At 34.7% G+C, this 14,536-nt stretch overlaps 2 protein-coding genes across 2 annotated transcripts; one reads left to right on the plus strand and one right to left on the minus strand.

Moving 5' to 3' along the window:
• The first annotated feature begins 723 nt into the window (after positions 1-723).
• LOC132033788 (uncharacterized protein At4g37920) lies at positions 724-6,953 on the plus strand. The gene is made up of 6 exons (XM_059423872.1): positions 724-1,048; positions 1,816-2,225; positions 2,666-2,834; positions 3,293-3,537; positions 5,898-6,085; positions 6,218-6,953. The coding sequence occupies exons 1-6, from the start codon at positions 931-933 to the stop codon at positions 6,375-6,377; spliced, it is 1,290 nt and encodes a 429-aa protein (XP_059279855.1). The 5' UTR covers positions 724-930; the 3' UTR covers positions 6,378-6,953.
• Positions 6,954-8,705: 1,752 nt separating this feature from the next.
• On the minus strand, positions 8,706-12,369 carry LOC132033789 (uncharacterized). Its single transcript, XM_059423873.1, has 4 exons — positions 12,147-12,369; positions 10,025-10,142; positions 9,733-9,961; positions 8,706-9,010 (listed from the first exon to the last, which is right to left on the minus strand). Exons 1-4 carry the CDS (start codon positions 12,296-12,298, stop codon positions 8,982-8,984), a joined length of 528 nt encoding a protein of 175 aa, XP_059279856.1. The 5' UTR covers positions 12,299-12,369; the 3' UTR covers positions 8,706-8,981.
• Positions 12,370-14,536: the final 2,167 nt, after the last annotated feature.

Genomic DNA, 14,536 nt, shown 5'->3' on the forward strand with positions numbered 1-14,536 from the left:
TTCACCTTATTTACATATGTTATTTTTTAACGAAGGTTTCAGTTGGACCCCCTTCTCCAGCCCTGAAGACTATATTTATCAAAGGCATATCTAGCCTTACAGGCATGACCAAAAAGCAAAGTGAATAATGGTTCAATTCTAAGAATCTTAAGATTGAACTTATAGTGTTCAAATTCTGAATCCGCCTTGCTTTGCCTCTGATATTTATAACTAAGTTATAATTACATGGATGTTTAGTTAATTTGTCCTAAATTATACTCCCTCCATCCCATAATAAGTGTCAATTTAACCAAAAACATGCATATTAAGAAAATCAATAGTGTGATGGAAGTTTACTGAATTATCCTATATAATAAAAATAAATTACTTTTTTCCCTTGATTAGAGCATGCACAAGTATTAATCTTTTCTATATTGAGAATCCAACAATATTAAGTTATTATGTGATTTTTTTCAATCATCATCTAGTTATTACTTTAGCTTGTAATTTTTGTTCAAGGGTAGATTTGGGAAAAACTAATCAATTTATATCTTGATTTTTTAAAATGATACTTTAATGGGAGAAATTTTCCGGGTTTGGTTCGGTTTTTCAATTTAAAGTGATTCTCTCTCTATTTGTTATGGGATCGAGGGAGTACTATTAAAATTACCTTCAGTTTATAACAAAGTGATTGTACACAGAACTCGTCGACAGCGCACAACTAGCTTAGGACAAAATCAAAGGTGATCCTTTTTGTGTTTGTCGTAGAACATCTTTAAGCACAATCTAGTTTACGAGAAGGTTCCTGTGTGTTGTCCAAATCTGGGATTTGCCCCGACCCGGCCCGGCCCAACAACCCGTTGCCATTCATCATAACTTCATAATTTTGGTTTCCAGTTCCCTCTCAAACGTGACTTTGTTGTAAACCCTTACCAAAAATCTAACAGAAAAATGGAGGTAGCAGCAGCTTCTATTAGGCCTTTTCCCACTGCTTTTGCTTCTAGAAACTTCTCTCCTTTTCTTATCCGGAAACGAATTCAACTACGTCAACAGGGAGCTAATTCCGTAGGTACTATTCTCCCGCCCCAACTATTACTTATATTTATTAATTTGTCAATTGGTTTCAGCTAAGCTACTACACTCCAAAAATGCATCACAAATATATTCTACTACTACTCATATTATCTTATAACTATTTTTTTTTTTTAATTTTAATTCGAGAATTCTTATTCGTTTAACTATTCTAATTTTGAACTTACATATGCTAGAAAAAGAAATTGAACTTAGATATGATGTGTTTTCTGTCAAACTAATCGTTGAAACGCTTCGTTTGGATGAAATTTTGTGGTGAAGTTAAAAGGCAGAGCATTATTTGAAGTTGAAGCTGAGAAAAGTTTTGTGCAAGTTAATATTGTCCTTCCAGTATCACTAATATAATACCTAAGTGCCCATTTGGCCATGAAATTGTGAAATTTTAATTTTCAATGTGAAAAATGGTATTTCGAAATTGGAGTTGTGTTTGGCCATAAATATAAATTGGAGTTGTTTTCGAATTTTTGTGAGTGATTTGGAGTGAAAAAAGTGAAAACAACTTTTTGGTGTTTTTCAAATTCCGCAATTTTATGGCCAAACATGATTTCCGGTTTTTTTTTTTTTTTTTTTAATTTTTAAAAAGTAAAAAATATTCATGGCCAAACGGCCTCTAAGTCACGTTAACATCTTAAAATCTGGGATTAGTCAAACTCGCTATAAAATGGGATGGAGTTAGTAGAGAATAATTTGTCTATTGGTTCTATGAAATCGTTTGGATAGTAATGACGTCTCGCAAAATGTTAGGTTCTCTCTTATCTGTAAATGGAGTAAGGTTGCGACAGTCATCTATTGCTGCTGTAATTGGCGATACAACTGCAGTGCCAGATGGCCCAGTTAACGAGCAAATGTCCGCAACCAAGTTAGCTGATTCTGTTACTAGTCAAGAAACTGGTATTGAAAATGGAGAGGACAGGAAAAAAGATGCTTCTGAAGGGTTGGATGAGAATAAAATGATACGAGTATGTGATAAGTTAATTGAGGTCTTCTTGGTTGACAAGCCCAAACCTACTGATTGGAGAAGATTGCTAGCATTTAGTAAGGAATGGAACAGTATTCGGCCCCACTTCTACAAGCGGTGTCAGGACCGAGCGGACAGTGAGAGTGATCCTGGAATGAAGCACAAGTTGCTCAGGCTTCAAAGAAAGCTGAGAGAGGTAAATAACTAACTTCCATAGCGAGCATGAAGTTCTCATGAATTAATAACTGCTTTTGCTTGCAATTTCCCGAAGAGACTCAATTATGTCAAACTCATTTTGGAATAGTTTCAAATGTCCATGAATAAGATCAAACCTTATTCCGTTGTATTTAGTTGAGGTTCCTCTTTAAGAAAGTCCAACCAAGGGCTCAGTTGAATCATAAATACTAAAACTTAATCAATTATATATGTTTAGTTGTTGCTAATTGCAGTGCTCTATTGGAATGAGATGACTTTTTATGATCGATTACGTTTACATATTACAAATCAAAGGATTGAGGATGACTTGAGGATTATTAGTAGAATTCTTGCAATATTGGTGTTAAGATACAATTTTCAGCTTTCATGTGAGCTTGGTCTGTTTTTGTTGAAATTCAACTGGTAAGTTTCTTTTTCCAGGTTGATGATGACGTTCAGAGGCATAACGAACTTCTTGAGGCAATCAGAAGGTCACCGTCCGAGGTTGGTGATATTGTTGCAAGGCGTCGTAAAGATTTTACAAAAGAGTTTTTTGTTCATCTTCACACTGTTGCAGAATCCTATTATGACGATCCAGCAGAACAAAATGGTAAATATACCTCCTGCCTGGGATGTTCTTCTTCTTTTGGGTTCATACTACTGATAAACTTTCCCTTTGTAATCTGCATTAAGACACTTTCTTTTTTTGCAATATATACATTCTAGAAATGTCGTTTCCCATATATGAACTCATTTATTCTTCCACAAAGCTTGGTATATGTGAAGTCACTCCTAAGGCCCAAGGGAAAGAAGTGCAAAAGTATCAACCAAAAATTTCTCCTCTTGCCATAGAAAGCAAATGCTAGTATGCTACAATATAATATTTTGTTTCAATCAGATAGAAGAAGCTAGCAGAAACTTTGAGTTTGGGAGTGTAAGTTTCTCTTACTGTGAATTTAGGAATTGAGAACCATGAGTTCAACAAACACCATTTACTTGATTTTCATACCATTTTATCTGTTGTTGATAGGTTTCACTGACAAGATTTTGCTTTTTCTTAATAATTAGCTGTGGCAAAACTAGGGAATACGTGTTTGGAAGCTGTGCAAGCTTATGATACTGCAAGTGAAAGTATAGAAGCGTTAAACGCTGCAGAGTTGAAATTCCAAGATATAATCAATTCTCCTTCCGTGGATGCGGCTTGCAAGAAAATAGATGATTTGGCCCAAAAAAATCAACTTGATTCGGCCCTGGTGCTCATGATTACAAAAGCATGGTCAGCAGCCAAGGAGTCAGACATGACAAAAGATGAGGCAAGATCATTCTTTCCTTCAGATACACATCCACATCTCACTCTTCCAGTATCTTTTTGTTCTAGCATTAACTTGGATTTTTTTTTTTGAGAGAAAGGTAATTGTATTATAAAAAGTAAAACAGCACTGAGGGAGTGCTGAAGTATTTACAGGTTGAGCAAAAAACCAAAATAGGAATCTCTTATTAATCTTATAGGGATTCTTAGAGGCTAAGAATTGATTCTGCATCATTCACAAACTCCTACTCGCGCCAGAAAGAGAACACAATCATACAGTTAATTTGATCTGTTGGATTGTGTTTGCCTTTTCTTCAAAACATATATTGTTTCTTTCCCTCCATACTGTCCAGTCCACCATATGCATGCTAGGAGAGTCTACCTCCACTGGAAATTGTTACTGTTTTTTTTATCAGGTAAAGTTATATATTATAGCACATTATTAGAAGCCTGACACTAAGCTAGTGCCTTTTCTTCATTCTTGTTTTCTTATTTCCTTTTTCTGCCACTGTTCCAACAATGTAGCAGTTCTGTGGTGTTACTTGGCATAACCCATTTTAGGAGATTTTCTTTGCAATGCATGAACAAATGGCTTATGGTTCTGCATCTTCCCCGGATAGTTGACATCTGCTACGCAGAAAGATGCCCCTTCTTTGAAGGTTTTCATGAATCATACAAGCATTATAGGCTACGAGTACTGACCAAGAGAAATAGCCCACTTTATATGGTGCTTTTGTTTTCCATATCTGTTGCGTAGACCAAAAACTAGAATTTTGTTGGTTGTGACTGAGTATAGGTCTGGTAGCAAGACTTCACAGTAAAAAAGACCTTTGGTATGTTGCTTTCATATTAGGACATCCTCTCTGTAATTGAAGCTATGGCATGGTTCCAAAAGATTGAGCACTTTCCAATCATTCTGGTGGCTTCTGAAAATGAAGTTCTAAGTGTATTTGTCCCTGTAGTTAGCCACTGTTGCATCAAGCTGATTTTGACAGAGTTGGTCTCTTATGAGGCAAGTGGTCTTTCCAGAAGGATTTTTTGCTGCATTGCCCGCTTTGAAGCCAATCTTGTCAAAAGGAAAGGAAAAGTGTTCTGATGCTTCTCCATACACCCACTCCACTGGGAAAAGTGTACTTGGAACACTATGCCTGCGGTTATTTTTTGGGTTATTTGGAAACAAAGCAACGCGAATTTTTGAGGAGAAGAAAGACACTGTTATCGAACTCAAACAATCGTATATCTTAGTTTTTTATGCGAAGCCATGTTGGACTTTCTCTCTTCATTACATGACTTGTAATGCACATACCTTTCTGGATGTACAACTATCCAGCACCTTGCCGGCTCACATCGATAAAAAAAATATCCAGTACACTGGTAATAAGAATAAGTTTGCCACTAAGAGGGAGTTATTGACTTTTCCATCTAGGTAAGTCTTTTTCTCACATCTTTCAAGACTATCTACTTTGTGATTTGCTCCCAGAGATGAGCCAAGATGCGTAGTAGGTAAGTTGTCAATGTCACATCTAGCACTGACTTGATTTAGAAGAGAGATGCTTACTGAAATGACAGTATTCAATATGACACAATTTTTAGTGATATCCAAATAATTCTTGCTTCTTCTGTGGGAGCTACTTGAGATTTTGTTGGAGAATTTTCCTCTCAACTCAGGAGTGTCCTTACCTCTTCATTTGTGAGGCTATAGAACAAAAAGTTTGAGGCGAAGGTGACTATATTTATGACTTAACTGATTCAGATGATGGTAATTAATGTCATTAGCAAATGTCATGTGATTTTTGCTGACCAACACGAACGTCAATAGCCTGATGCCCACAAGCTAAAATTGTTAAGCTGGAATTGATCTAGTGTAATAGTGATTGTTATCCTCCATGTTGACGGAAGTACTTTTGCCCATTAAAATAGTGTAGTTAGTAGCTTCTGTGAGCTCATCCAAGTTACTTTGCTCTTGTGGCCTTGGCTTATTTCATCTTCCATTTGAAGAGAACCTATTTGTTGTAATGCTTATATGTTGAAGTTGCTAGTGGAATTTTACAGGTAGCATAGCAGGTCTCCATCTTAGAGGTGGTGGTGGTTTTATGTTAGGATTTCAGGACAGATAGACGTATCTAGTGGTAAAAGATAACATTCATTTGGCCATTCTTATTTAAGTTACATGACTTCACGTTTCAACCTAGTGTTTTGATGATAAACTTTCACAAGGCTAGATACCGTTCTATATGAGTATGTTAAGGTAGCACATTTTTTCAGCTCTACTCCTCCCTCCCTCTCCTGTGAAAAAGTAATTCCTTTTTCTCATAGGCAAATGGTCAGGCTTGTCCTATATATATATATATTTTTTTTTTTCAGGTAAAGGATGTTCTTTATCACTTGTATACGACAGCAAGAGGAAATCTTCAGAGGCTTATGCCAAAAGAAATCAGAATTCTAAAATATCTACTCACAGTTAAGGATCCTGAGGAGCGAATGAGCGCTTTGAAGGATGCCTTCACACCGGGAGAAGAACTTGAAGGGAAAGATGTAGATTGCTTATACACGTATGTATTAATCGAACATTTAACTCATGTTTCTCTTTACATAGAATTTCTCACACCTTTCTTGAAGATGTTTGGTTTCTTTAACATATTTTTACTTCTTAACTGTGATTAATAAATGCCTAATCATTACAGGACCCCAGAGCAGCTATACAACTGGATAGGGACAGTGGTGGATGCATATAATTTCAGTAGAGAAGGCACTCTTATAAAAGAAGCCAGAGACTTGATGAACCCTAAAATAATTCAGAAAATGGAGGAGTTAAAGAAGTTGATCGTAGATAACTTTATGTAAGCATTTGTTTGCTCTTAAGTACGTATGAGCTTTGCTTCCAGTGGCATATTCATCAGCTCGTGGCATCAATCGTTCATATGCATATGTTCCTGCTCTAATGTGGTGCCTCGCAAAATGGAAAATAAAGCCTGGCTGGTCTAATCTGCACAGATCGTTGAACTGTCCTTAGCTCGGATTTTTGGATAGTCCAGAAAATTTGAATATCCTAGACTTTGATTCAGAAACATTGGGATGTTGCCGAAAGTGGCATTAGCAGTCACTGGTTGTATAGAACATTTAGAATTTTGTGTATGATAGAGCTTCTCTATTTGTTGTGGGATGGTAGTGGCTTGATGGTCTTTTTCTCCTACTGAGAAACATGTGACCTGTTGATGCTCAGTTACGTCTTTAGGATGGTTTTTATACACGAATGTATCGTTAATTACGAACTTTATCACTAGTCATCAATCAGTGCCAAAAGGTAGAAAATTAAATTTTCTGAACTTATGAATCCATTGATGATTAGGTTGAGAGGCCATGTATGCTTACAAAATGTTTATACAGATCTTCCTGAAGTACGTAGACTTTGTTTCAAAAGCTCTGTCATTTCGTTTTTTTTCCAAATCATGTGAATTATCCCTTTTCTTTCTTTTTCGCGTTTTTTCATCTAAAATGTTGATTAATTCTCGTAGGTGACCTTCAAGGATATTATCTCCTTTCTTTTATACTAGAGTGAACGAAAAACGCATCTCCATTTTAAATATTCTAATTTGTATAGAACTGTTAGTATGAAAAGTTTGTTAGTGTGAGTCCCACAAATAAGGGATAATTTATCTAAAATGGGTTAAACCATATAATTAGTGGGACGAAAGAAAGAAGTTGGCAGTAACTCTTAATGGATTGTGATACTATATGAGTGGTTTCATTCTTGCTAAAGGAATATTTATATTATCAATTTTACTATGTAGTTCAGCGGTTGTATTTTATTTTCATCAAATGAAAGGTTGCTCTCATAATGTTTTATTAATTATAAGTTCATATGATTCACCTTCGAAAACAAGTAGTTCTCGTCAGGCATGAATATTATCAACCACTTGACATCCATCCAATATGGTTATCTCGAATCCTTCTTTTTCTGTTCATATGATTTTGCTTGCTCAGTAGAAATTCACTAGTAACTTGGTCTACACTACCTTCGCTTCACATAAGTATATTTTCCATGTCTCAGAAAGCACCTTTGATTGCTTATCCACATTAATAACTTGAAAAGGTAAATGTTCTACAGCCTGTGGCATCTCATATCTTTTGCTACTTTTGATCAAGTAAAGTAACAACGCCGCTAACATATATATTTCCATCTCAAATTTCTTCAAACAAAAAAAAAAAAATACGAGAAAGACTCAAAGGATTAGGGAAGTTTTGCAGTTGTTCACATGTTATTCCTATTTGGTTGCGAGCTTCGATTTTTCAGGTTTAGTATCATTGAACCCCTTATTGTTCTACTGGAGTGGGATTGTGATATTCAAGTTTCTAAAGCATAAGATGATTTCCAATCATAAACCCATTCCAACGTAGTGCAGACTAAACGGGTGAATCTTATTTTAAATTTGAGAAAATGTGGACATTCTCCCATTCTCTTCCTAAGTAATGGAAACATTCAGTAAAATACTGCATACTGCCATGAATAGAGGATGGATAAAAGGAGTCAGTTGGGAAAGATACAAATGAAAATGTGGAAATTAGTCATATTTGCGATATGCAGACCATACCCTGTTTCTATTTGGACTTAGAGGAGGTATATCAGACCTCTACTATTAAAATTTGAGACAGTTCTTGACTACGTTTAAATTGAGATTGGAGGCTGAGACATACAATAAGTGGCAAGTATTTTGGACTGGGGAGTAGGTGAGAACCCAACAACATACATGAGCAAGCCTCTAAATGCCAGAAGTGCAATTATATGGCAAAGAGTGACAGATAAGGTGGAGAAGATTAGCAACCCACAAGAAACAGTACCTACCTATTGGTTGGGGTTTTTTTTTTTTTTGGGGGGGGTTGGGGGTGGGGGTGGGGGTGTCAACAGTGTCATTGACACTATCCTACTAATATAATGTCCCTGTACCCTATGCCAAAGAAGCTGGAACGCCAGTTTGATAAAGCAAGGAGAAAGATGTGGCATGAAGTTCACTGTATCATGAAGGAGAACGTTTGTATTCAGAAGACCTATACAATGCGTCTCATATGATAAAACTTCCATTCTTCGGAAAAACTATAGTTCTTTAAATTCATAACACAATACCGGACATTCATGACACTCATGTGAGATATTGAACATATTGAGAACAGAAATGGATCATAAAACCTGAAGATAATTTGTATCAAGAAGTTTGCTAGTAAGAGGAGTCCATGTAAATTTGCAGTATCATGAAGAAGAGAGCTTGTACTCAGAATACCTATACAATGTTTGTCTCATATGTGAAAAACTCCATTTCTCTGAAAAATTCCAGTTCTTTAGAGTCTAAAGTCATAACATAATACAGGACATTCATGTGAGAGAGTTGAACATGCTAAGTACAAGAAATGGCTCATGAAACCTTTGGATAATACACTTCTTGCAAAAGCCCATCATGCCTTTATTCTTATCACAAACGAACCTGTAACATCAGAACCCCAACAAAGCACATAATTATGAGCAAATCCTCCGTACAACTGGAACGTGAGAAACAATGGGTCTTCAAATTTGTCTAGAAACAACTAAAGATAATAGGATTTTCTTTGTCATTTGCATTTTTTATGTATACAAAATATGCCCTTTTAATAGACAGTTAGATGGATTTTTTTAAATAATAAAAATCCTCTACCATAGACACCAGCTTGGTGTGAAATTAAATGAAAATATTTTGATTTATAAAAGAAATAAGGAGTCTATATATATACTAGTTTAAATTTCTACACAAGTAATTCGAACAAGAAGTAGTTTGAACAACTACACAAGTCAGACATTTCAGTTACCCGGTGATCATATATTGAAACAGAGAAATACTTAGCGAACAGGAAATTTAAATCTTCCACTTAAATCTACCTTATAGTTTAATTTATCTGTCACCATCCAGTTTCTAATTAAGGCTTTCCCCAAATGGCCAGGACAGTGATGTGAAAATGTGTTGAGATATCTTTATCTAATTAATAATTAAAGTATGACCTTTGAGTGTCTTGGACTTTTGAGTACTCATTGTGCCCAAGATGTAGGCAAAAGTAAACAATGGGAAAATTACCGATCAGATAAGATTTCTTGCCTGCCCACCTCTCTATACAAATGGAGCTCTTAGTTTCCTCCAGTTAAGGGAATAATAGAAGCTAAAATGAAGAGACTTACAAGTAGGAAGATTAGATATATCTGCAGAAACTGCACAAGGAATTCCAAGGTTTGAAAGTGCTCCCCTTATGATTCCACATGGGAAATAGAGATGCATTCCTATGGCTTGTGCAGCTTTGTTTTCAGCCATGGCTGAAGGGTCTTGAATAGAAGCAAGAGTGTCTATAGAAGGATCAACTGACATCCGCGACAGCCAACGAAAACGATTGTCTTGTAACACAAAGGTGCCCTACAGGAACAGGAGTTAGATATCACTATTTCTTAAGCAGCAACGGCACAAATTCAAACTTACTCTGTGATTTGTCTTCAGGTTATCTATTTGCTTCTTGAAGACCTCAGACCAGAAGTCCTTACATATGAATTTGATAGCCTCCAGATGATCAGTGAACCGGGGCCTATCCATGGTATACCTAGCAAAAATAATTATATGAGGTAGTACAGAAAGTAAAACATGAAAGGTAACACATGGTCCAACTTAGTAATATTGAGCAGTGTTTAATCATACTGAGATCAAGATAGAGTGACAGATATTCTCAACTAAAAGCCACACTCCCTGCAGAAAAGCTTAAATACGGCTCAACACAATCCAGAGACTACATTACACTTCAAACTAGAGCTCAGTACATGAAAAGGCTTTTTTTTTTTTTTTCTTTTTTTGAAGACACAGTATATTAACAGTCTTTGGGGTCGCAACTTTGGATGACAAGCCACAGAAGTCCGTGAACTCAATAGAAGCAAAAGAAATGACAAAACATGAAAGATGGAGCCTAGAGTTTCAGCCTACCAAGTTATGTATGCTTACAACATCACTGATCTTAATCCCCGATATAAAAGATACCTTCACACAACACTATCAAAAATAAACTAATGTAGCACCTAGCAGGAAGAAGGGAGAAAGGTTAAAGAATAGAGAGAAATAGGATAATGAGATGAATTCATCGACTATTATTCATCAAGTCAACTGTGTCAAACAAGAGCAAATGGGTCCCACTGATAGAATAGAGAACCCAGCTCAAGCTGGACTCTTGGAACAGTAAAGGTTATCTCTAATTAAAAGATAAAGATAGATCTAAGGAAACTTATGAGGATAGATTCTAATCTAAATAATGATTTATTAAATCAAAGTAGGAAGATGCAAACATTATCTAACGGAAAAGGCTCAAATATGCCATTGAACTATCGGAAATGGCTCATTTATGCCACTCATCAATAGTTTGGCTCATCTATGCCATCGCCGTTACCAAAATGACTCATTCATGACATTTTTCATTAACACCGTTTTTACAATATCAGATATGACACGTAACCTCCAATTAAAGGTCCACGTTGTTTAATTAAACCAGTCCAATAATAAATCCCAAATTAATTAAAACCCGAGCCAAATTAATGAAAAATGGTACGAATGAGCCGTTTTGGTAACGGCGATGGCATAAATGAGCCAAACTATTGACGAGTAGCATAGATGAGCCATTTCCGATAGTTCGATGGCTTATTTGAGCCTTTTCCGTTATCTAAATAATGACTCGAGAAATTCTAACTGTGCCACATAAATTAGGACAGAGAAGTAGAGTAGTAAATACACCAAGTTAGCACTTGACTCTTCAATATTCCAGTAAATGCACAAGTTTTGTGTCATGCCAAATAAAATTAGCAAGTATTCTTCTCTGTCGTTAAAATGTAGATATATACCGACATATTACCTAGTTCGAAGCCTAATAGTACAGTCATGAGACTAAGCATACTCAAATCTCTGTTGCAAACATGAGATTTATCCCCAAAAATCACATCATGAAGTAGTAGAGTACTAGTAAATACACCAAATAAAATTATCTACGCTAATCAACTTCAACTATTGTTGTCTAGGCAGTTGAATCTTCAACAACTTCAAATGCATATAAAGAAACTCCGGATAAAGAATAAACTCGGATTGACTCTCGAAATTTCAACTGTGCCACATAAATTGGGACGGAGATAGTAGCAAAATACACCAAATTACCGTTACAAAATGATCAATTATTGTTGTCTAGGCATTTGAATCCTCAATGTTACAGTAAATGCACAATTTTGTGTCATTACAAAATAAAATTAGAAATTATTAGGTCAGAGATGTAGAAGTTATCCCCAAAATCAGATCATATGACACAGTAAGTAGACTAGTAAATACACCAAACTACGACTCTAAAATAATCTATCCCGATCAATTATTGTTGTCTAGGCACTTGAATCCTCAATATATTCAGTAAATCGCCAAATAAAAGGTGAAAGCAGAATAAATCACTATAGTTAACAACTTAAAATATTTAAAAGGCATATCCGATCAAAGAAAAAACTTGATTGACTCTCGAAATGTGAATTGAGACCGGAAATACACCAAATTAGCACTATAAAATGATGTATAGTTCAATTAGGGTTACCTTTCGGAAAGTTGATGGCCGACCTGAAAACCGATGGCTTCGATCCGACGAGCGGCGAGTTCAGGTTTATCGGCGTAAAAGCCATTACAGTATGAAGACACGATCTCTGTTAGTAAACTCTCTACACAACTCTCACTTACCTCCCTACCCATTTCTAAATCTTATTTTCTCAATTTACAATATGCTTATTTATGCACATCTTCTTAGACTTCAAGTACGTACAAAATGTTTACTTGTCATTTTAAAAGTATAAGATAATTTATTTTTTTTTCATTTTATCCTTAATAGTAATTATCCTTAAAGGGCTCGTTTTGGTTAGAAGTAGGGGTGCTCACGGTTCGGTTTGGATCGGTTTTTATGTAAAAAATAACCAAACTAATTGAGTCGGTTATTCAAATTATCAAACCAAACCAAACCAAACTATATCGGTTTTTACTATTCGGTTTTTGTCGGTTTTTATCGGTTTTTGTCGGTTTTTTAAAATACATTGTAGACACTATCTAAATTTAAACTCATGTGAAATAGTATTGCCAAGAACACTCACTCCTGAAACTAACTCAGGAGCATACTTATTCTTAGCAATGGGTAGTATTACAAGAACAGAGCAAGCACAAAACAAATTGGTAGTATTGCCAAGAACAAGAGAGCAATTAGTTTAATTAAAAAGCATGGCCCAAGAGTATAAAAACATAATATAAATTGTAATGTTTTCATAAAAAAATTAAAATACATACACATATATATACAAACTTAATTTTTAAAATAATATATAAAGTCGGTTTGGTTCGGTTTTTTTAGACTTGAAACCAAAACCAAACCAAATATAGTCGGTTTTTAAATTTAAAAACCAAACCAAATCAAACCAAATAAATGTCGGTTTTTTTTTCCGGTTCGGTTTGGTTATCGGTTTGATTCGGTTTTTCAGTTTTTCGTGTTCAGCCCTAGTTAGAAGCAAGTTATCCCGAGATAACTAATCCCGAAATTAATTATTCCGGAATTAGTTATTCCACCCTCATATGGGTATAAGTTATCCCATCACTTTTTTTAGCATTAGGATAACTTATCTCACATTTAGTAACCAAACAAAGGGTAAAGTGATACTAAATTTTTAGCCCATCACTATTTTTGCTTATCCATCATACCAAATCAACATAAAGAGTACAAACATCTCAATTCTATTACATAAATAGAGTGAATATTTAATGAGAGAGAGTATACTTTAAAATATAAATCAAGATAAAACACGCTTCTTAATTAATATTTTTTAAGGGGCATGTAAATGAAAAACATGACAAGTATTTAAGACTGAGGGAGTACTAGAGTGAATGAAGCATCTTCAATCAAAATATTGTGAGTTGTATAAAAATAGTACTATGAAAAATTTGCAAGTGTTAGTCCACAAATTAGGAATAATTTATCTATAATAGGTTATAACATATAATTAGTGATGAGACGTAAGAAAGAACCAATTAGTGGATTGTGATGTTATCTAAGTGGTTTAATCATGCGATAGGAATATTTATAGTTTCAGTTTTATTATGTGATTCGGCGATAGTATTTCATTTTAATAAAATGAAAGGTTTCTCTCATAATATTTTATTACTATTATTTTTAGTATAAACTTCAAGAAAATTAGTTTAATATTTAATTTGAATCTTTTGTTATCTAAACTTGAAACTTAATTAACTATACTTTGAAAAATAAGTAAAGTAAGTCGCCTCGATGACTTTACTTGAAGAAATATATTGACAAAAGAAAAATAACAGAAATTATATTTAAGAGAGCAAACATGGAGTGAAAAATGTATACATTTGATAGCTACAATATAAACACAAGGCAACAAAGATTTTGGAGATATGTCTATAATTTGACCCTAACAAAAAAAGAGCATGTTGAAGAACTATTTATCCCCTCTACTTTGAGGAAATGGTCAAATTTATCTTTATACTTTGTCCGTACCGTTAATTCTTTTAGGACAAAGGGGCATATTTGATCATAAGCCAACGACGATGGCAAATTTATTTAAAAACTTAAAATAAAGGTTAAACATGAACGATTTCAAAAATTATAGGAGTAAATTTGACCCCTTCCCTAAAATTAAAATATGCAATAGTTGGTCAATTGATTTTTAGTTATTTACAGATTTGTTTATAGTTTTATATTTTTTTCACAAATAACACACAAGAAGCCTTTGAAAGGTCATTTTATTCTATTTAAATTATAAAGGGTCAATTGAGTCATTTTCACATTTAAAGACGATACTCATTCTTCTAATGATGATGAGAGTGCAAAGGAGCTTTGACGACCCGATCACTCATCCATTTCTCCCAAAAATTTTGATAACTTTCAGGTTCTATTGATTACTGTTGAGAACATATTATTTCTTCCCT

Source organism: Lycium ferocissimum, chromosome 10 (assembly GCF_029784015.1).
Source record: "Lycium ferocissimum isolate CSIRO_LF1 chromosome 10, AGI_CSIRO_Lferr_CH_V1, whole genome shotgun sequence".
NCBI lineage: Eukaryota > Viridiplantae > Streptophyta > Magnoliopsida > Solanales > Solanaceae > Lycium > Lycium ferocissimum.

What these genes read in the sequence shown, in the direction of transcription:
- LOC132033788 (XM_059423872.1), top strand. Translation starts at nt 931, where the DNA reads ATGGAGGTAGCAGCAGCTTCTATTAGGCCTTTTCCCACTGCTTTTGCT. An exon ending in TTCAAAGAAAGCTGAGAGAG is followed by an intron (nt 2,226 to 2,665) that starts GTAAATAACTAA and finishes TTCTTTTTCCAG; the next exon opens with GTTGATGATGACGTTCAGAG. An exon ending in CGATCCAGCAGAACAAAATG is followed by an intron (nt 2,835 to 3,292) that starts GTAAATATACCT and finishes CTTAATAATTAG; the next exon opens with CTGTGGCAAAACTAGGGAAT.
- LOC132033789 (XM_059423873.1), bottom strand. Translation starts at nt 12,298, where the DNA reads ATGGGTAGGGAGGTAAGTGAGAGTTGTGTAGAGAGTTTACTAACAGAG. An exon ending in GGCCATCAACTTTCCGAAAG is followed by an intron (nt 10,143 to 12,146) that starts GTAACCCTAATT and finishes TATTTTTGCTAG; the next exon opens with GTATACCATGGATAGGCCCC. An exon ending in ACCTGAAGACAAATCACAGA is followed by an intron (nt 9,962 to 10,024) that starts GTAAGTTTGAAT and finishes CTGTTCCTGTAG; the next exon opens with GGCACCTTTGTGTTACAAGA.